The 23651-nt window shown below is 38.7% G+C and overlaps 1 protein-coding gene across 4 annotated transcripts in view; it reads right to left on the minus strand.

The window, feature by feature from the left end:
* usp28 (ubiquitin specific peptidase 28) overlaps positions 1–23651 on the minus strand; it is a 162065-nt gene that overhangs the window by 15419 nt on the left and 122995 nt on the right. For 2 of the 4 annotated variants that reach the window (XM_028810304.2, XM_051932277.1), the window contains 3 exons: positions 18086–18219; positions 6198–6392; positions 808–903 (listed from right to left, as the gene is read on the minus strand). In XM_028810304.2, the coding sequence (XP_028666137.1) occupies positions 808–903; positions 6198–6392; positions 18086–18219 (425 nt within the window). The remainder of the gene's footprint in view (positions 1–807; positions 904–6197; positions 6393–18085; positions 18220–23651) is intronic. The other 2 variants (XM_051932275.1, XM_051932276.1) reach the window with 2 other exon arrangements.

A 23651-nucleotide genomic window follows, 5' to 3' on the forward strand; every position in this document is an offset into this window, starting at 1 on the left:
AATAGTGAGATAGGAAACTTTCAATTTCAGTTTATTGTGAAATTGAGCACTTTGGGAGGAAAATACAAATTATCAAGAATCCAATGAACAGACTGATATAAATCCTGGTGTTATTATTAAGCTTTTAATGTCTAAAAGGCAAATGTCCATTTAAGGTTTGAAACTATAACCAAATTACTAGTGAAGGCTATCTACGCTTTTGGGGTACAAGTATAAGTTACTAATCCATTTTCTGACTTACTTTTTAAATACAGAGTTGTGGGGAACCGATTAGAAGCTGGTACACTGCAAAGCACACTTACACATATACTGGGTACATTTTAGAAAAAACAATTAATCCAACAATCACATCTCAGGATTAAAAAAAAAAAAAAAAAAGGGAGAGCATTTGGCCTTCATATATGTAGACACTGACTTGGTCTCTGGAGTTATAAGACAGCATCGCGAATAACTGTTTTACTTTCTCACCCTTATAACCAGCTCCTTTAGTGATTTTTTTCTTATACAATGTATACAGTAACCACAATTTACTCACAAAATATCAATGTGTACTTTTTACATTACACACACTTTCAAGCAAATGCAATGCCAACCCCTCTGAAGATAATCACAAAATAAAAATACATGAAGAATAATTCCCAGTTGCCAAAGCAATAGAAGAAATTGTTCATGCATTCTTCACATCTTTACTACCTAATATTAACTGAAAAAAATGTAATGTTCATTAAAATCACAAATAGAGTGAAAAGAATGAAAAAAGTAAAAATGTACTGATTAAAGAGAAAAGGAAAAAATAGAGAAATATACCTTTATGAGTGCAGCTTCAGGTCCATCTTTGTCATAGACCTGTCTGGCTTTTGCTATGGCCAAGATGACTCCTTGCATAGCTGGAGTTAGCATCATCTGCCACAAGATGGCAAAAGAAAAAGAAAATTGAAAGGACAGGAAAGAGAAGAAAGACAGAGGCATGCTAAATACAAACCGTGAAGTAGAAATGGATTTTTCCAGCTAAGCTAAATATCATCAGGTATATTGAGGACTATTCCAAATACCAGTATGGAAAACTCTGAAGTAATGAACACATGGTGTTATGTTCCAAATACAAAAGTCTACAAATATTTTATTAAACTAGACCAGATGGCAGCAGGTTTGTAATAATTATGTTGATTACTGCAATTTATGCAGCTATTGTCTTGACTACACAATGCATATTGTTACCTTAGTGCAAAGGTTTTGTTTTCTGTATTTTTATAGCACAAAAGCAGCACTAATTAGTTAATAATAAATGTGACTCAAATTTTTATATATACAATAAGACAAGTGTAGATAAAATGAAGATCCTGCATTCTAATAATGTGTATTTTCTTGTGTATAAAGTAATATACAGAATAACAGCAGTCTGCAGACATTAAACAAACTGTCATTCCTGGCATCCTGGGATGTTTTTTTCTTTTTTTATTAATAATAGACTATTGATGTATATAGGTAATTTTACATTTATTAAATACTGAATACAACACTTGAATGAATGAGAGACACTCTGCCTATTTCAGTAATGGTAAATGTTGATTATTCCACGACCACTGCTTAAAGCCAAACTTATCATGATGCTTAAATCTCACTACATCTTCTATAAAACATATCTAGAATGGAAAAGCACAAATCAGAGGAGATATTACTGAAGCTGTATTTAGCTGTGATAAAAATCCAAATAACCATTATCTGAAGCAACTTAATCTAATATAGGGTTATAGTAAGTTTAAAATTACATTGCTCTAGAAGTTTAGGGTCACAACTCTTTAAAAAAACTTTCTAGAAATGTAAAGTAAATTTTGTTAAGTTTTATAATATAATATAATATAATATAATATAATATAATATAATATAATATAATATAATATAATATAATATAACGAGCTGTATATACCCGGCGTTGCCCGGGGCAGAAGTAACCTAATCGGTCAAACACTTACATATATACCAAAGTAAACCTAATCGGTGAAACAGTTACATATATAAAAAAAGCGAACCTAATCGGATAAACAGCTTCATATATACAGAAGCGAACCTAATCGGACAAACAGCTAATCTATATACATAAGCAAACCTAATTGGTCAAACAGTTACATAAATACAAAAGCAAACGTAATCGATGAAACAGCTTCATATATACAGAAGCGAACCTAATTGGTCAAACAGTTATGCATGTGCAGAATGATTTTACAAAGATTATGCGTGTTAACAATCATTAAAAAGAAAAGATTGAGGAACTCTTCTTCTATATGTGATGAAGCTGGATGAAGCTGACTTGACGAAGACGTAGGTGGCATAGATTGGTTTTTCTAAAACAGAAGAAAAAAATGAGTATCTATTATTATTTTAAATTAGAATGAAAATGAGAACCTTGATTAGAGATAGATTATCCGTATTAAAATATGTGCATGAATAAACTTTTGCTAACTCTGTAGCAAAAGTTTATTCATACAAATTGGAATGGGATGGCTTTGTGAAAAAGTAAAAATTACATAAAAATAAATTGAGAATGCGTACTTCCATTTGACTGAGATTATGTGTAATGATGAAAAAAAAGTTTAGTATGTTTTTTTTTCCATACGGGAAGGATGTAAAACCTTACATAGGCACCCTTCAGCCCGTACTGAAGGGTAGTGTCAGATTCTTACTGACTAAAAAACACCCTTTTTATTCCACAGCTACCCCAAAAACCACTATTAGGCATTACTTTGGGGTGGCAGTAGTTTAGTTATGAAACAGCTGGGTCCTGAAAAAAATCTGTCTTATTAGTGGCTTCATCACATATAGAAGAAGAGTTCCTCAATCTTTTCTTTTTCATGATTGTTAACACGCATAATGTTTGTAAAATCATTCTGCACATGCATAACTGTTTGACCAATTAGGTTCGCTTCTGTATATATGAAGCTGTTTGATCGATTAGGTTTGCTTTTGTATTTATGTAACTGTTTGACCAATTAGGTTTGCTTATGTATATAGATTAGCTGTTTGTCCGATTAGGTTCGCTTCTGTATATATGAAGCTGTTTATCCGATTAGGTTCGTTTTTTTTATATATGTAACTGTTTGACCGATTAGGTTTACTTTGGTATATATGTAAGTGTTTGACCGATTAGGTTACTTCTGCCCCGGGCAACGCCGGGTATATACAGCTCGTAAATTATTAAACAGTAAAATCTTCTTCTGTAATTTGGTACCGTGGCAATTTGTGTGTCTGTCCAGGATTTTAAATGACCTGTAGCTCGCAAACCGTTGCACCTATACACTTGAAATGTGGTACACATATAGTACGTCACGTCTACTATCCGCTTTATGGGTGATGATTGTTTTAGTCTTTTTATCTTTATTTTATTTTATTGTACAATCAAGTCCTATCTGCGCACAGCAGGGCAGCCGTGGGCGGATGCGTATGGTGTATTCACTCGATGTTATCGTGCATTGCGCTGTCAGTGGTATTTTGATAAAAGAATTTGAACAACATATAAGAAGCGTATAAATTATTAAACAGTAAAACATTAACATTTAAGAAGTAAAGTTACATTAAGTACTACTGCTGTGCCTTTGGGTATACCTCATTTTTTGTTTGCCCATTACATGCTTAAATGTATACATTTTTTGGTGCACCTACCCGAGAACACGCGACATATAACCGAGCGTGGGAGAAGCATGGATTTTAAACACGCGTTGAGTTGATGTGCTGGTCTCCCTCGTGAAATAACTGGTAATGTTTGAGTAAAATCTACAGCGAGTAAAACGACATTAGCTCCTTTTTTTTTTTTTACGATCTCTGAGATGTTGCTTTTTTCGGTTCAAGGCTTCATAAGCTCTTTTATGTGGTATGGTGTACTTATCCCAAACCATCATCTTTGAATGTTGCAAGACTTTCGCCTTGTATGTAGATCGGGGTAATTACATTCATTGCATTCCTAGTCTGAATCACAATCTGATTGTATGGGTGGTTACCTGGCACTGTAGGGTTGCCACCCGTCCTTTAAAATACGGAATCGTGCCGCGTTTGAGAATGAAATTGCGCGTCCCGTTTTGAATCAATACTGGACGGGATTTATCCCGTATTTTTTTTATCATTTTTTTTTTTAAAGCAGCGTCTCATGCAAATCATCCCACACGCATTTTATGAAGATGCCTCCTTTCCTACTTTTGATTGGGTAATACTTGATGTCATCGTTAGTTTGATTGGTGTTTTTAACTGTCCAGTGAGTAGGGCGTGTCTTTCAACCGTAAGCAGATTTTTTGCACTGGTATCACTGACCTCGACGACGGCGACATTATACGTCAAAAATAAATTACGATAAATGACGATTTTAGCGATACTTTATTACGACGGCGGCTACATAGACACGATCAAATAAAAACAAAAAAATCAAATAATCATTCTACATTTTCAAAACGTCGAAAAAACGACGGAATGAAAAAAAGGCCCACCCGACGACCCACCCATTCCATTTTTATATATATAGATATAATATAATATAATATAATATAATATAATATAATATAATATAATATAATATAAAGGATTCAAAATGTTATAACTAAGGGAAAAAACAGATTCGTTAATTTTTCTGAAGTTGCTTATTCCATTACAGGATAAATATTTGGCATAGGATTTAAACGCATGATTCTGAAGCCAACTTGGCAGTGGATCTCTATGCTAAAAGCTTATTCAATCTTATTCCATCCCAGACACTACATTAAGATTAATTCATTACTGTAAGTATTTCTCCCAGTTTCCACCACATCCTGATTCACCAGTCTAATGGAGTAAGAATCAGGATTTATCAGGTTGTTTTTTTCCCCCCAATTCATGCAATGTTGTTTAAGTGTCTTTCACACTGTAAGATTTTTCCAGTAATTTTCAGTCACAGGCTTCATTTACATAATCTCACTGAGTCTGAGGCAGTCAAAGTATGCTCCCATAAACGCAGCCGTGTAGTCTGATACACCAAGCGACTCAGTTTATCCAGTCTGCTACTTACCCCAACAAGAACAAACCTGTTTAGGGGCAGATCTGTGTGTGTACATGGGAAATGACAATCAAAGAATGCACACCTGGAAGTATAATGCACACAAAGCACCTATGGTTAAAAAGGAAAACATGTGTTTTCGACCTCACAAGCAAATTAGAAACGTGTCTCATGTCTTACTTGCCACTCAAGTATGGAAAAAAACCCTGATATTGCGGCTGAGCTTTCCATACCTGTAAAACATCCACATAACGCCAGCTCTGTCAGCAGCACATAACTGGTTATCAGGAAAAGGGCGACCTTGCAATAATTTGGATGTGATTACTAGTCGTCCATTCTGAAATCCTCAGGTGACAAGATCAGCAACTGTAGTCATCAAGTTTAACATCCCCTCTGACTGGAAGTCGTGTAATGTGACACTGTCTTTGGTCTATTGCAAAAAGACTTTTTTGTATTTTTGCTGACAAGAGTGTAAGTAACACAGTTAGGCTATTGGATTTCAAAAGCCAATATTCATAAGGCACAGCAATATGTGTTTTCTGTTCCATGGTAGTATTTAAATGTGCTCCTTTGCCTCCATCAGTTCATTTCAGCATTTTTGACCTCTGACCTACTATTAGGGAGGTAGGAGATACTGGGGAGATTTATAGATGGTGGACTATTGCAACACACCTGTGACTATGTAATGTGATACATTTCCATATTGTTTACTGTTCTTTATACACATGTGCAAGGGCAACTTAGTGCCGACTACTGTACCTTTTTCTGTCTCTGAATTACAAACATGCACAAATTGCAAAATAGCAAAATTAAACTTCATGTTGTTGCCCTTACCACACTGTAAGTGCCTGTTATGTATAGCATGTCTAAGAAAGGATCTTTATAGCAACTTCCCATGACCATGCTTAAAAATGTAAGGCAAAGTCCCAAATACTGTTAGAGGAGCTAATGTTTTTTTTGTTGGAAACAGAGACTGGGTTGTTACCTCAGCCGGAAAATATGTGCATATTTTAATTATTTTGTATACTAATCACAAACATCTAATTGATTTGTGGGTTTGGAATGAGCAAGGTAATAGTTAAATTCTTTACTGACTGTACAAAAGGCGGCAAAAACTGCAATTATGTAACTCATTAATGAATTAGCAATGAGTTTAGTAGCAGATAATGCCACAAATTTATACCTCCTCATTATAACCATCTCCATCAGAGCGAACTAGAATCTTGCCCACATTTGGAATCTCCACCTCTGAGACCTGGCTTTCAGCCGGTCTTTCATCTGTTTTGCTTGACTGCTCCTGAATCTCTGTTGTCTCGCTTAGAGAGTCAGATGTCATTCCTGCCTCCCCAGAGCTGTTCTTGGATTCTGATTCTGACTGCTGAGAGACAATGAGGAAAAAGATATAAAACATATAACTTAAGGGAAACGGCACAATGAAAAGATGAAGTCAAATGGAGTTTCTAAAGAACAGTACACCAGATGCAGTAATAAAACATAGTTGGAAACCCAGAATATTTTGTCAGCTCTGGAGTAAGCTTGTTACTGAAACAATATTATAAACCCATTCAGTAATCTTGTCTACATAACCGTACATTGCTAAGAGTATTGCTTAGAATATGAAAATATTAAAAACAAAACTAAAAGTAACAGCTGCTGCTATGTTAGACTGCTTTTTTTAGCAAATAACTGGATGCTATCAAAGAACACAGCAAAGTGACCTGACAGTGCAGACAAGAGTCACTATTAAATAAAGGTGTGCAGATTGCTTTCAACTGTAAAGAAAGAAACAATGTATAATTGTTTAAAAGCAATACTGGATGCTGCATAGATATATTCTACAAGGGGAGCCAAAAAGAAGTACTACATTTCAAACGTTTATTCTACAAAAACAAAAAAAATTAATTTCATTATGAAACAAGAAAGGGTATACAAAATAGATTTTTTTCACTGTGTTTTAAAAAGTATGTATTCAAGGTGGTGGCCATCATTAGCGATACACTCTTTGAGACAATTTCACATGACTCGTTCAGCCATTTCAAGGGGAATAGCGGTGATTTCATGGCAAATAGCGTTCTTGAGGGCTTCAAGGTTTTAGGTCAGTGTGTGTATACCTTCAACTTGAGATAGCCCCACACAAAGAAATCACACAGATGAGATATGGGGAACATGAAGGCCACCCAACATCATTGCGCAGGGAGATCAGCTTCCCCGGAAACATCTCCCACAAAACTTGCATGGATGTCCGGGCTATATGAGTTGTTGCTCCATCCTGTTGAAACCAAGCATCCACCACATCCATTTCTTCCAGTTGGGGCAGCAAAAAATTCTCTAGCATTTCAATGTAACATTCTGAAGTGACGCTCACTGTGAAGGGGTCTCTGATGAAGTTCACAAAGGTTGGTTTCAGCACAATAGCGAGTTTTGCTTAATTATACAACCATTCAAATGGAAATGTGCCTCATCGCTGCACATGACGATGGCATCTCGATGAACAGTTTGCAGAATGTTCACGCACAACACTCTACGGCTCTCCCAGTCTCTCTCAGTGAGTTCCTGCACTACCATCATTTTGTATGGATGGAAATTAAGGTCCTCATGCAAAATCCTCCTCAAAGACATGTTGGAAATGCATAATGCAGAAGCATGTTTGCGCACTAAACGTCCAGGAGACTACAAAATTGATGCTCTTACAGCTTGGATGTTTTCATGTGTTTGTAAAGTCCGAGGATGGCCTGGAGACTTTCTGTTCAATGTTGTACCTGTCTATCTAAATTTAGCCACCCACTGAGGAATTTTTTTCTGATTTGGGACATCACCATTAGGAGGAATGCTGAAGTGTGTTCAGAAGGCGTAATGATGATGGATTTGTTGTTTTTGAAGAATACTTCGACAGCGAAAGCATGGTGCACACCGGACCAAGGCATGTTGTCAGCTGAAAACTACAAGGGATCGCCTATCAAAGGACCCCCACCCCAAACCACTCGGCAATGACCTTGAGAAATGTGCTACTGCATTTTGGCTCACCCTGTACTTCATGTTGTGATCTACAGTAATTGAAAGTAGTTCAAATAGAGTACAGTGTGCTCTAGAATTATTGGCACTTTGGATGAAAATCAACCAATTAACTACAATGCATATTGTATATAATGCAGCACATAACTACAGACCTGACAACACTAAGTATTTGTATAAGTTCTCCAAGATTCCTCCCAATATGTTGAAAAATTTATAAAATATTTTTGGACATGGCTTGTTTAAATAATTACTACTCACTGGGTATCCATCATTTATACTTCTGTGTTTTTGAGAAAAAATATTACTAGGATAAAAAAAAGTTTGCTTTCAAATAATTAAATTACAGCAAAGAGTAGTAGTCTACCCATTTGTATATAAAACATTGCCACTTTATTAGATTATTATTTTACATGACTTTTACTGTGTCAAAATTGTCAATAATTATTGAGCTTGCTGGAAAAAAACATCAGCAGGATATTCATGATAGCATAAAATCACATAATTTTATACATGACTGGATAAGATTTATTAATTCCAGTACTTGTACTATACATCTGAAATTTGAAATCCATGTTTTAAATGAATTTAGCATCATTACAATAATAATAATACATTTGCTTAAATATAAATATATGTAAAACTAATGGTAATCTCATTATGTTATCACAGCATTCTAGAGTAATGAAAATGTAACATTATTGAAATTAATCTTGTGCAAATTTTAAAGTGAATCAGACTTGCAGTTTTACATTTCTGAAAGTGAGTCTTTATGTTGCTTTACTCTATTTTGAAATCACATTTTCCCACTAGGTGTCAGCTTTACATTTTTATAGGCATAATTTCTACTGTTCATCCACTTAGCTTAAAGCAAAAAGCTAAACAGGGGCTAATGCTAACTTGCAAACTAATATGTATTAAAAACAGATATGTATTTAGTTTGGACAAAAAAAGGTACAAAAAAAGTAAAGTATTTTTGCACCTTTGTAACAGTTACAGTTAAAACAACAGTTGTGCTTGGATAGGCCCTAACTGTCTAAATGAGTCATATATTATACTAAGCAATCACTTTTTAACGGGACTTTTATTTTGAATTAGATTAGATTACATAAACTATATTAATTCGTGGAGAAATTCAGATGTATATACAGCAGCAGAAGCATAAAAAGGATATATACTCAAAGGACATATAATTTCAGCCAATCAATACATCAATCAATCAACAAATAAATAAAAATCAATGTGTACTGTGCAGGTATTTCAAAATTAACTTAACAAGTACACTGAAAGGAAGCAATGAATTGCCTGATAGCAGTGAATAGAAAAGAAGTGAAATGTAATTATGATGTGAAAATTAATCTGAAGAAGTGAAAATTCACACAGAGTTGATGCAGATGCCAAAAGAAAAGAGAGAAATTGCCAATGAAATATCAGTGTTCAAAACAATTACAACAGGATGCTTATTAGCATCAATTAAGAACACAATACTCATTCAATAAAAATCAATCACCCTAAAAAACCTTGAAAATTTTTCATCAACAAATTAAATGACTGCAAAACTGTAAATAAAAAAAAAAAACAAACTTAACTGTATGAATCTATAAAGTGTCTTTAACTATAACTGCTTGTGTAATTAAAACATTTTGTATCATTTGTACCAGCACAACATTATAGACATGACTGCTATAACATTTTAACTTTTTATTTTGGTATATTTAAGAGTTTTCATATAAGAAGTCCTATTCAGTAAACCAGATATTTGTCAAAGGCTTTTAATCTGTTTACTATTTAGGAACTTTCAGATAATATTAAAACACAGATCTTTTAGAAGAATATACCATTTATCTGTCTGTTGATTGGTGTAAACTGAAATATTTCTTGACTATTATACAAATGAACCTTAAATTATCTTATTCAAGCTTAGTTAGCTTAGTCAGTCTTATCACAATGCACTAAGTTGTATACATGACAGGCTCCATCAGGCTTAGTGAATTCAAGATGGGCATCCTATGTTACACTGTTAGTGGTCACTCACAACTACTTTTAATTTACAGAGTACTTCCCCTTTCTTCCTTTTTAGTAATTCTGTGTGTTTATACCATATATATACAGTTAGGACCATAAATATTTGGACAGAGACAACTTTTTTCTAATTTTGGTTCTGTACATTACCACAATGAATTTTAAATGAAACAATTCAGATGCAGTTGAAGTGCAGACTTTCAGCTTTAATTCAGTGGGGTGAACAAAACAATTGCATAAAAATGTGAGGCAACTAAAGCATTTTTTTAACACAATCCCTTCATTTCAGGGGCTCAAAAGTAATTGGACAAATTAAATAACTGGAAATAAAATGTTCATTTCTAATACTTGGTTGAAAACCCTTTGCTGGCAATGACAGCCTGAAGCCTTGAACTCTTGGACATCACCAGATGCTGGGTTTCCTCCTTTTTAATTCTCTCCCAGGCCTTAACTGCAGCGTCTTTCAGTTGCTGTTTGTTTGTGGGCCTTTCTGTCTGAAGTTTAGTCTTCAACAAGTGAAATGCATGCTCAATTGGGTTAAGATCAGGTGACTGACTTGGTCATTCAAGAATTTTCCACTTCTTTACTTTAATAAACTCCTGGGTTGGTTTGGCTCTATGTTTTGGGTTATTGTCCATCTGTATCATGAAACGCCGCCCAATCAATTTGACTGCATTTAGCTGGATTTGAGCAGACAGTATGTCTCTGAACACCTCAGAATTCATTCGGCTGCTTCTGTCCTGTGTCACATCATCAATTATCACTAGTGTCCCAGTGCCACTGGCAGCCATGCACGCCCAAGCCACCGCACTGCCTCCATCGTGTTTTACAGATGATGTGGTATGCTTTGGATAATGAGCTGTTCCACGCCTTCTCCATACTTTTTTCTTGCTATCATTCTGGTAGAGGTTGATCTTGGTTTCATCTGTCCAAAGAATGTTTTTCCAGAACTGTGCTGACTTTTTTAGATGTTCTTTAGCAAAGTCCAATCTAGCCTTTCTATTCTTGAGGCTTATGAGTGGCTTGCACCTTGCAGTGCACCCTCTGTATTTACTTTCATGCAGTCTTCTCTTTATGGTAGACTTGGATATCGATACGCCTACCCCCTGGACAGTGTTGTTCACTTGGTTGGCTGTTGTGAAGGGGTTTCTCTTCAACATGGAAATGATTCTGCGATCATCCACCACTGTTGTCTTCCATGGACGTCCAAGTCTTTTTGTGTTGCTGAGTTCACCAGTGCTTGCTTTCTTTCTCAGGATGTACCAAACTGTAGTTTTTGCCACTCGTAATATTGTAGCAATATTTCGGATGGGTTTTTTCTGTTTTGCATCTTAAGGATGGCTTCTTTCACCTGCATGGAGAGCTCCTTTGACCGCATGTTGTCTGTTCACAGCAAAATCTTCCACATGCAAGCACCACACCTCATATTAACTCCAGGCCTTTTATCTGCTTAATTGATAATGACATAACGACAGACTTGCCCACACCTGCCCATGAAATAGCCTTTGACTCAATTGTCCAATTACTTTTGAGCCCCTGAAATAAAGGGATTGTGTTAAAAAAATGCTTTAGTTTCCTTATATTTTTATGCAATTGTTTTGTTCACCCCACTGAATTAAAGCTGAAAGTCTGCACTTCAACTGCATCTGAGTTGTTTCATTTAAAATTCATTGTGATAAAGTACAGAACCAAAATTAAATAAAAGTTGTCTCTGTCCAAATATTTATGGACCTAACTGTATATATACCATACTGTATATTATATAGATAGATAGATAGATAGATAGATAGATAGATAGATAGATAGATAGATAGATAGATAGATAGATAGATAGATAGATAGATAGATAGATTAGCAGGAGTACCCGGCGTTGCCCGGGAATCTATAACCGGTGAATTTCCCAAATGAAACAAATACAACATAGAAATAGAACAAACAGTTTTCTGATTCACATTTTATTGTAATAGGTAATTTAAGTGGTCATTCCAGAGCCTTTGGATACACTATATTTTTTGTTTTCCCTTGTGGTGCGAAAATGAACAAATTCTGAGGATTGCCCACTCTAGAACATACCACGTAAAGTTGTCCATGTGAAAAGCATGGATTTTCCAAACTGATGCCTGCAACTTGCAGTGATTGCCCTTGAGCCTTATTAATTGACATAGCAAAAGCCAAACGAACAGGAAATTGTAGCCGTTTGAAATCAAAGGGTAAATCATTCGGAATCACTGGAATTCTTGGTATGAAAACGTCTTCACGTCTTGCACAACCTGTTATGATAGTTGCTTCAATAGATTGGATAGAGAGTCTTGACACAAAGGTGAGTCCCATTACACAGTTTTGGAGGATCAAGATTGCAAAGTAGTATGATAGGTGCTCCAGTTTTAAGGCACAAGTTGTGCGGGGGAAATCCTGCTGGTTCCAAAGAATTCAGAAACTCTGTTGGATACAACACAGCTTGAGCAGGGTCTATGACAGTGTCGATAGATTTGTAATTTTTAGGGCTGCCTGGAATCATCTGCTGGATGTGAATATTTTGTTCACACTGTCATTCTTGGGAGCTAAAACAGCTCTTTGAGATAGCCATTCATGTGTTCTATAATTCACTTGAATATTGGGGAAAACTTTTTTCTTGTAGCTCCTGAACACTTGCAACAATATTGCAAAAGGATTTTTCAAATTCAATGAGCCTGGTGTTACTATCTACAGGAACCTTCCCATCTCCTAGCATAAGCAGTTACTTTCTTTGGCTTGTCCTGATCCTTTGCTAATATTGTGTCGGTGAAAAGGTGACCTGCGCTTCACCACGAACATTTTTCCAAACCAACAGGGACCAAACGTGCCGCTAGATGGCACCGGCGTTAATGTCTGTTGCGATGTGCGGCCATCTTGTCGATGAAGTATGGGGACGTGTGCCGAACGTTGTGTCGGTGAAAAGGTGCCCTGCGCTCCACCATGAACATTTTTCCCAACCAAACATATCCCATGACCTCCTCCTGGTCACAAAGGAGCCCCATCCCCAGTTTGGTGTCCGGTGCAGATTTGTATGGCTTACAAACAAACATACATCTACACATACATACATTGACTGTGCTTTATATATTAGAATATATATATATATTGCAGATGCAACAAGGGCTGGACGGACATCCCAGCCAGGAAAGCAAGCAGACCTGGAAGGAAGAAATGGACGGACAGCCCCTATAGAAGCAGAGAGATCAACAGGGAACTGTTATTCCCCCAGCACGCCAAATGGCAGCAGTCCCGGGTATCCCCACCCAGTGAGAAGCCAGCAAGGCATGCCGGGAAATGTAGTCTGCTGGGGTCACGGGGTGCTGCACATTCCAGGGAAAAAAGCTCCCTACTCAAACAATGGACTTCTGTGTGACCCTGGCACCAGAAGTACTCCCGGGTCTGTAATAAAGGGACTGCACTCCCTTACTCAGGCGAGTCGTAGCTGGGTGGTAGAGAGGCAACACTTGACTGGAGGAGGGCAGTGCGGTGGTGAGAGAACATATTGTGGAGAGAAAAACACCAGTGTTTTGTGTGTACTGGTAATACTTTGGAGGTATTTTTGATAAAGGACTGTGTTTTTGTGATCGTGTTGGGGTTTGGGGCTCACTGACACCTTGTCTGGACTGTATACATACAGTATATTATATATAATTATCTATCTATATATTTAATGAGCTTCTGTAAAATCATAGATTTGCCAGACCAATAGCTCATGGTTTATCACAGAGCAGAGCAGTTAGTCTTATAAATATAATTTTACCAAACCACTCTAAGGGCATTCAATAAATATGCACATGAGAACATGTTATATAATTAGTATGAGATACCACAGTATTAAATTTATAATGGGTAAATTTGTCTATGGACAGTAAAGTCATAATTCAATTGTAGCTTTCTTTTGCAAATAGATTAAATGACAAAGCACTTTATTTTCAAATCATTTTTAATCCCTATGAATGGGGTCACCTAATTAATTTCTTGTGATTAGCAACATTACTTAAACATAAACACTTACCGTGGCAAAGACCCTGTTGGCCCAACTCTTTTCAGCATCTATATGCTAAAATATAATCTTATGTTCCACTCATATATTGAGGACAGCATACTCAATGTGAAAATCACTCCCAGATGCACACACACACTAATAAATCGACTTCCTGCACAAAGAGTCCAGTGCCTTATTGTCTGCAAACATCCTTTAGCTCAATCAAAATGAAACTGAATCACTTCTCATGGGAACACCTGGATAACTTCACACCATCCTTCACAATGCAACATGCGACAAGTTAACACTGATGATTCCTAAAGAAAATGCCACTGGTAATGATGCACCCACACCAAAGTTCCATTCCAAGATCACAGATGCAAATAACCTCGTGTCACATAAGGATTTAACTCCATAAATTATCTTGAAATATGAAAGCAACTACTGTACAGTAACTAGGATGGTATAAGGTTAAAAGATGTATACAAGCTACTCCACATTCGGAACTGAATCCGCACCACTGTGCAAAATATAACCATGCTTTCCATATATACTGCATGTAAAATTACCTGTCTTCACACAAAGTATAATAATCAGACAATACAAAGTAAATCAAACATAAATAAAGTGACTTGTATAGAAAGTTATTTGGATTCATATTGTATTCTAATACAGTAATCCCTCCTCCATCGCGGGGGTTGCGTTCCAGAGCCACCCGCGAAATAAGAAAATCCGCGAAGTAGAAACCATATGTTTATATGGTTATTTTTATATATTTTAAGCCCTTATAAACTCTCCCACACTATTATAAACATTTCACGCACAGTTATACAGCACAAACCCTTTGTATTCTCTTAGATATTAGGTAAGATTCGTTGAAATTATGTATGTAAACACAGTTTACATACAGTAAAACCTAAATATTATTTTAAAGATATCGAGCGTTTCCGATATCACATACGTTACAGCCATTACAACAGACAGGCCACCAGCAATAAATACGTACAATGCAAGAAAAATTGTATACAGTAAAATGTGTGTACAGTGACACTAAACTATGTACATGTAATAAGTACTGTACGTAAATAATTAATTATGGTTACTCACCAACAATGACACGACGACTTGTCCGATAACGATGAGTTTAATTTTACTGCACAACAAAGGATAGCGTTACAGCTCTTCTAAAGGAGCCTCTTCAGGTGACTGTTTAGCACCGCTGTTGTTCTTCTTCCATCACTCTTCAATCCAAATCCCTAAAGCAGATTCCATCCAGACTACTGCCTTATCACGTCCACTTGCAACTCGTTTTGCGCCCTGATTAAAGGACACTGCGGCCGTAGATCTTATGTGCTTTTCCTCCTTTTTAAATAAAAAGAATCGTGGACTCATTGATGCTGTAATTGTGTCCTGCAGCGGTGTAGCTGTTTCCTTCCTTCAACATATCCAAAACTTTTACCTTTTCTGCAATCCTGAAGCATTAGCAGTAACGTGCGTTAATGCTGAATGAGTGAGATTAGACTTCCTGGTTAATGCAGCACTCCGTTGCTGAGCCAATCAGCAGCACACAGGAACTTAACCGCGTGCTCTGATTGGGTAGCTTCTCAGCCATCCGCCAATAGCGTCCCTTGTTTGATTTCAAATGGGCAAATCAACTGAGGAAGCACACGTACTGTAGACCGCAGACATCCGCGAAGCAGTGAAAAATCCGCGATATATATTCACATATGCTTACATTTAAAATCCGCGATGGAGTGAAGCCGCGAAAGACGAAGCGCGATATAGCGAGGGATCACTGTATACTAAACCAGAGGCACAAATTAAAACCAGCTTTCTAAAAGAAAAAAATTTTGACGTGATTACAGACAATTGAAAAAGTAAAACATGCATTATTTATATGAAAAAATATAAAGAAACAAAACAATGAGTAAATCAGTCACTGTGCAAATATGTCCAAATGAATCAAAGAAGTTATGTTTAACTCACAAACCCAAAGAATTTTTTTTTTCAGTAACAGCCTCATTCTTTAAAATTTGTCAACTTCACAAAACTTTGATTTCATAATGTATTCTACCCTGGTGAAGTAAGTAACAGGAAGAAATCAATCCTGCATTTCATTTTTGTAAATAAGTGTTTTATTCAGACAGGGAATCACTGTTGGGAGAATGAAATGCCTAATGGTAGCTATTCTTTACATATACCACCATTTCTAAGTAAATATTCTCAGTTTTCGTGTAATGCCATGAGATTATGAAAACTGAAATTTCTATTTGAAAACTGTAAATTTCTGATACCGTTCTAGAATGTTTCTGCCAAAATATTTTGTTGTACGCTGTGAAAGATTGTGAGCACTCACATGCATCCCTCCAACATAGAATAAAGCTAAGGAGGCTAAGCCAAACAAAACAAATACATCAGTAAGTAAAAAATAAAGCACACAGGGAGGGGTGACCATAGGTAAATCGGATTACAAATAAAGAAGATGAATGAAACACAAACCATGATTACCTTTCTGGGCCTTCCTACTATTTAAGCAGTATGGCTTCTCCATTTACCCTTTAAGTGCCATATGAATCAGACATTTACTCACCTCCAGTTCCTTTCTGCAAACTCTGGCCTCCTTGCCACACTTTCTCTTTCCAAAACTACAAGTCCCTGCAGATCACTCTAGTAATCAGGAAATTTAACCACTATTCACATAAACAGTAAGTATATATTTAACAGTTTTGATTAATACTAGTTACATGTTTTCTCACGAAAGTTCATTGTTTTGTTTTACAGTACATACAATATATATTAATTTTCTTTGTACAAAAAAAGAATTTATATGCAATTTACACAAATACAGAATTATGTGAATATTACTTGTGATATTGCAGATACAAGAAAACCATCTAATGCAGATTTTAAGTTAGCACTAGAATGCTGGATTGGAAGAAAGGCAACACACTCAGTCAACATAAGCAGCTTACACAAAGAGCATGTACTGTAGTATGCTGTGGACACTTCCTTTGCACAGTGAGTCTCTTTATTGCATGTTTAGTTTACATTTACAATTAGACCTTGCTTACAATTTATTGCATAATTTCATTCCTGGTAATAAACCAACGGTTACTAGTAGCACATGCAGTGAAGAAGTTTTGAAAATGAGACAACATTGAGGGATTTTTTTAAACTTTAGTTTTAGGTATATTTACATATCATATCCTACATTAAATCTGTTAGCTGATTTATCTCTAGAGGCTGCACAGGATATTTTTTGTACCTGGGCTGAAGAAAGCAGAACAAAATCTAGTTGGGAGTGATAGCGTGTCAAAGGTTTCATAAACCCATCTGAAAATAATTATTGGGTTGGATAAGAAAACATAACATTCCCACTTAATCCAATTCAGAGTCACAAGGGGACACAGGCTATCCTAGCAGCAGTGGTTTCGAGGCAGAAACTAGCCCTAGATTAGATGCCAGACTATTACAGGGCCCACTCACGCACACAATTACACTATCACTCACACAGGGCCAATCTGGAATCATCAATTAACCTAATCTACATATGTTTAGGCATATGGGAGGAAACCTGGAGTACCCCGAGTGAAAACCCAAAGTAAGATAGTGAGAATTTGCAAACTTCATAAGACCAATGAGGGATTCAAATTCAAGGTGCTACAACACCATGCCAACTTGAATAAGGCTATATAATACACATTTTTTAGATTAATTAAGTACACTGAAGCGTGTTCTTAAACAAAGCACTAGCTAAAAAAGCAATTTCATTAACCAGACAAACAGTAGCATATATATTATAGTTTCTTTTTTCCAAAACAGAAATGGTAGTAAACACTTTAATAATTTAAATCACTTGAAAAGGTATTACCAGCATCCTTTCATAATCTCATACAACATTTGCATCTGATTTTTTAAACAATACTTTTAGAGGTTATATTATAGCTGTGTAGTACACTCTGCACTTTATAAATAATTCTTCAGTGTTAATCAAGAAGTCATTAAAAAATTAAGCAAATCATAACCATTTAGTGTACCTCTGTAAGTGCAGCTTCAACACCATTTTTTTCATAGCACTCAGCAGTATTAGCAATGGCCTGGGCAGTCTGCTCCTTTGAAATACCAGCATGTTCTTCTGACAAAGACCGATGGGTTTGTTGAACAGTCAGATCTGAAGGAAACAAAAACAATCTCTTAAATCTGAAAGCAAAACTATTGCAAACAAAAACAGGCATTATGAAAATAACAAGATGGAATTAAAGCCTTCCTGAAGGTTATCCAGAATGCACACAGGAACCTAAAATGACAGATAATAACACTAATGTTTCACAAAAATGTTGTCAAATGTTTTTCAAACTTGCATATTCTGTCATTGACTTATTATGGCACAAACAGTACATAGTCAGTCCAGGAAGCATCCGGTGCAAGGCAGGAAAAAACACAGCTTATGCCACTGACAAACATTTTCTCACTCATAACAGGCCTGTAGTTGTAATGGTCACATTTGATGTTTGCCATTTTTGAGAATTCATTCGGGGTTTTAAAGGTCTCTGCTATTACATAAAGAATACACAGGCCCACAAATGTTACTGGCTTGCAAGTATTTTCAAAAGGATAAGGTAACAGCCATCAGCTACATATTTTCATTTAGCCACTTTCTCCAATCTAATTTTATACAGTTGTGGAGCTACAATTAACTCTGATGCAATACAGATCCAGCATTCTAGGTTTCTAAAAAATGTGTCTGATCATTATTTGTGTGGTGTTTGCAGATTGTCCCTGTGTCTCATGAGTTTTCGGAGGATATGCCAATTTTCCTCTGACACCTCAAATACATGCATGTTAGACTGACTAGCCCATGGGAATGTGGATGTGCATGTGTGTGAATGGATCTTGTGATGGACTGCCACCCTCATCCTTGTGTGGTTTCTGCCTTCTGTTCAATGCTATGCTGTTGGAACAGACTCCAACAAACTACAATCCTTATTTGAACTATGTGGGTTGAGAATGTTATGTTATTAAACTTTATAATACTAATAATAAATCTTTACTTTTATATAGTGCTTTTCTCACTATTCAAAGCGCTTTTCATAGTAAGTGGTGAGCCAGTTCAACCACCATTAATGTGCAACATCCACCTGGATGATGCGATGGCAGCCATTTTTGCACCAGTACACTAACCACATAAGCTATTTAGGTGGTGTAGTGGTGAGAGAGATAACCAGTTAGAGACAGAGGATGATTAGGGGTTCAGAATGACTAGGACATGGAAAGCAATTTAGTCTGGACAGGAGGACACACCCTGCTCTTTACAAAGGATGCCTAGTGAACTTTAATGACCACAGAGAGTCAGGACCTTGGTTTTACGTCTCATTTGTAGGATGGCGCAATTTGTACAGTACAATGTACCTATCACTGCACCAGGGCATTGAGATCCACATTCAGACCAGAGGGTAAGCACCTCCTGCTGGTCTTACCAACACCTCTTCCAGCAGCAACCCAAGCTCTTCCTAGATGATCTCCCATCCAAGAACTGGCTGGGCCAGAACATGCTTAGCCTCCGGTGAATGACCTCTTCTGATGTGCATGTGATATATACGTATTTTCCTCTAAAATGGAAAATATGTAAATTGGGCTATAAGCTTATAAAACATAACTCTGGAGATTTTATCATGCATTGTTCAGAAGCTAATTCCAATAATTTAATTTTTTTGTGGTCACAGGACATCAAGAAGGCAAAAGCACAATTACTCCCATCTTCTAGAAGATAGTCGTTTACCTAAAGTACATCTGTAAATTTGAGTTTGTCTATTTGCAATGTAGACTTTACCCACAAACTTGATAAAGCATGTAAAAGGGAAAACGGGGTATTTGCTCAGCAAAATCCTGGATCTCTGTTCTATCCAGTCCTTGCTGAAAAACTGAAACAAGTCCATCTTTCAAACAAAAGACAACTCAACCACACAGCAGTTTGGTTTGGGTGCTGAACAGATAACCATTATTATAGTTAGGTACTTTACAACTAATCATCCATTACCAAAAGAGAAGTTCTTCTTTTCAAATATCTTCAGTTGCAGGTTTTCAGGTTTAGTTTTATTCACACTATTGTCACATACGCAATGTAAATCTTACATGGGTTATTTGCACTCACTTAATTACTGAGAAATACATACCTTGACTGCTGCCATATACAATACAGAACAAGAATACCATATATGACAAAGAAGTTTACAACAATGAGATTAAAGTGCACATTCAGCGATGTGATTTCTAACCCAAGAAAATGCAGCAGCCAACCATTTCCACAGACTAGTAGTCAATGGCACTGTAACAACCGCCCTCACATTCGAAGGAGACAAGTTACACATTTCGGCTGTGCTGGAGTGAAGTCCAGACTCACCCACGTCAAACCATACATACCCCTTCATTCCCTACCTGCCCTTCACTCAAGCTCCCCAGTTGATAGTAAAAACACACAAGTTGAGCACAGATAAAAGATTCAGTATGTAAAAAAAATAATATTTTGGAAAAAACAGAAATCCACATATTTCCAGAACTTGTTGCAGGTGCAAATATATAGTGTTCGAGAAAAAAAGGAAAGGAAAAAAAAAAAAAAAAAACCTGACACGGCCTGAACCTCCCATCTCCTCCCCTTGTCTTAACCAGAAAACATATATAATTTACAAAACAACAATCCATCCATGCATCCATCCATCCATTCTCTTCCACTTATCCGAGATCGGGTCGCGGGGGCAGCAGCTTGAGCAGAGATGTCCAGACTTCCCCCGGAAGAGCTAGTAGAAGTGGCCAGGGAGAGGGAATTCCGAGGTGTTCCCAGGCCAGCCAAGAGGCATAGTCCCTCCAGCGTGTCCTGGGTCTTCCCAGGGGCCTCCTCCCAGTTAGACATGCCCGGAATACCTCAACAGGGAGGCGTCCAGGAGGCATCCTGATCAGCTGCCCTGAGCCACCTCATCTGACTCCTCTCGATGCAGAGGACCAGTGGCTCTATTCTGAGCTCCCCCCGGATGACCGAGCTTCTCACACTATCTTTAAGGGAAAGCCCAGACACCCTGCGGAGGAAACTCATTTCAGTCGCTTGTATTCGCGATCTCGTTCTTTCGGTCACAACCCATAGCTCATGACCATAGGTGAGGGTAGGAACATAGATCGACCGGTAAATTGAGAGCTTTGCCTTACAGCTCAGCTCCTTTTTCACAACGACAGACTGATGCAGAGCCTGCATCACTGTTGATGCCGCACCGATCCGCCTGTCGATCTCCCACTCCATTCTTCCCTCACTCGTGAACAAGATCCCGAGATACTTGAACTCCTCCACTTGGGGCAGGATCTTGCTCCCAATCCTGAGATGGCACTCCACCCTTTTCCGGCTGAGAACCATGGCCTCGGATTTGGAGGTGCTGATTCCCATCCCAGACGCTTCACACTCAACTGGGAACCGATCCAGAGAGAGCTGAAGACCACAGCCTGATGAAGCAAACAGGACAACATCATCTGCCAAAAGCAGTGACCCAATCCTGAGCCCACCAAACTGGACCCCCTCAACTCCCTAGCTGTGCCTAGAAATTCTGTCCATAAAAGTTCTGAACAAAATCGGTGACAAACGGCAGCTCTGGCGGAGTCCAACTCTCACCGGAAACAGGTTCGACTTACTGCCGGCAATGTGGACCAAGCTCTGACACTGGTTGTACAGGGACTGAACAGCCCTTATCAGGGGGGCCGGTACCCCATACTCCCGGGGCACCCCCCACAGGACTCCCCGAGGAACACAGTCGAACTCCTTTTCCAAGTCCACAAAACACATGTAGACTGGTTGGGCAAACTCCCATGCACCCTCCAGGACTCTGCCAAGGGTGGAGAGCTGGTCCACTGTTCTGCGACTAGGACAAAAACAAGACTGTTCCTCCTGAATCCAAGGTTCAAATATCCGACGGACCCTCCTATCCAGGACCCCCAAATAGACTTTTCCAAGGAGGCTGAGGAGTGTGATCCCTCTGTAGTTGGAACACACCCTCCGGTCCCCCTTCTTAAAGAGGGGGACCACCACCCCCGTCTGCCAATCCAGAGGCACTGTCCCTGATATCCATGCGATTTTGCAAAGGTGTGTCAACTGAGACAGTCCTACAACATCCCAAGCCTTGAGGAACTCCGGGCGTATCTCATCCACCCCCGGGGCTCTGCCACCAAGGAGTTTTTTGACCACCTCGGTGACCTCAGTCCCAGAGATAGGAGAGCCCACCTCCGAGTCCCTTGGCTCTGCTTCCTCATTGGAAGGCATGTTAGTGGGATTGAGGAGGTCTTTGAAGTACTCCCCCCCACTGACCCACAAAAACAGTGTTGATACTGCACAGCTTCCCCTTCCTAAGACGCCGGATGGTGGACCAGAATCTCCTCAAAGCCATCCAGAAGTCGTTCTCCATGGCCTCCCCAAACTCCTCCCATGCCAGAGTTTTTGCCTCAGCAACCACCGAAGCCGCATTCTGCTTGGCCTGCCGGAACCTGTTAGCTGCCTCTGGAGTCCCACAGGACAAAAGGGTCCTATAGTACTCCATCTTCAGCTTGACGGCATTCCTCACCACAGGCGTCTACCAACGGGTTTGGGGATTGCCGCCACGACAGACACGAACCACCTTTCGGCCACAGCTCTGGTCAGCCGCCTCAACAATAGTAGCACAGAACATAGCCCATTCAGACTCAACGTCCCCCACCTCCCTCGGGATGTGGTCGAAGTTCTGCCGGAGGTGGAAGTTGAAGCTGCTTCTGACAGGGGACTCTGTTAGACATTCTCAGCAGACCCTCACAATACGTTTGGGCCTACCAGGCCTGACCAGCATCCTCCCCCACCAACGAAGCCAACTCACCACCAGGTGGTGATCAGTTGACAGCTCCGCCCCTCTCTTCATCCGAGTGTCCAGGACATGTGGCCATAAGTCCGATGACACGACCATGAAGTTGATCATCAAACTGAGGCCTAGTGTGTCCTGGTGCCAGGTGCACATATGGACACCCCTATGCCTGAACATGGTGTTCTTTATGGACAATCCGGGATGAGCACAGAAGTCCAATAACAAAACACCACACCGGTTCAGATCGGGGGGGGGGGGGGGCATTCCTCCCAATCATGCCCTTCCAGGTCTCACTGTCCTTGCCCACATGAGCATTGAAGTCTCCCAGCAGAACGAGGGAGTCCCCAGTAGGTGCGCCCTCTAGCACCCCCTCCAGGGACTCCAAAAAGGGTGGGTACTCCAGACTGCTGTTCGGCGCATACGCGCAAACAGCAGTTAGGACCTGTCTCCCCACCCGAAGGCGGAGGGAGGCTACCCACTCGTCTACCGATGTGAACCCCAATGAACAGGCTCCAAGTCGGGGGGCAATAAGTATGCCCACACCCGCTCGGCGCCTCTTACCGGGTGCTACTCCAGAGTGGTAGAGAGTCCAGCCCCTCTCAAGGAGACTGGTTCCAGAGTCCATGCTGGGCGTCGAGGTGAGCCCTACTATATCTAGCCAGAACCTCTCAACCTCGCACACTAGCTCAGGCTCCTTCCCCTTCAGAGAGGGATGTGGAATGTCACAAAACAACAAACG

Source organism: Erpetoichthys calabaricus, chromosome 9 (assembly GCF_900747795.2).
Source record: "Erpetoichthys calabaricus chromosome 9, fErpCal1.3, whole genome shotgun sequence".
Classification (NCBI taxonomy): Eukaryota; Metazoa; Chordata; class Cladistia; order Polypteriformes; family Polypteridae; genus Erpetoichthys; species Erpetoichthys calabaricus.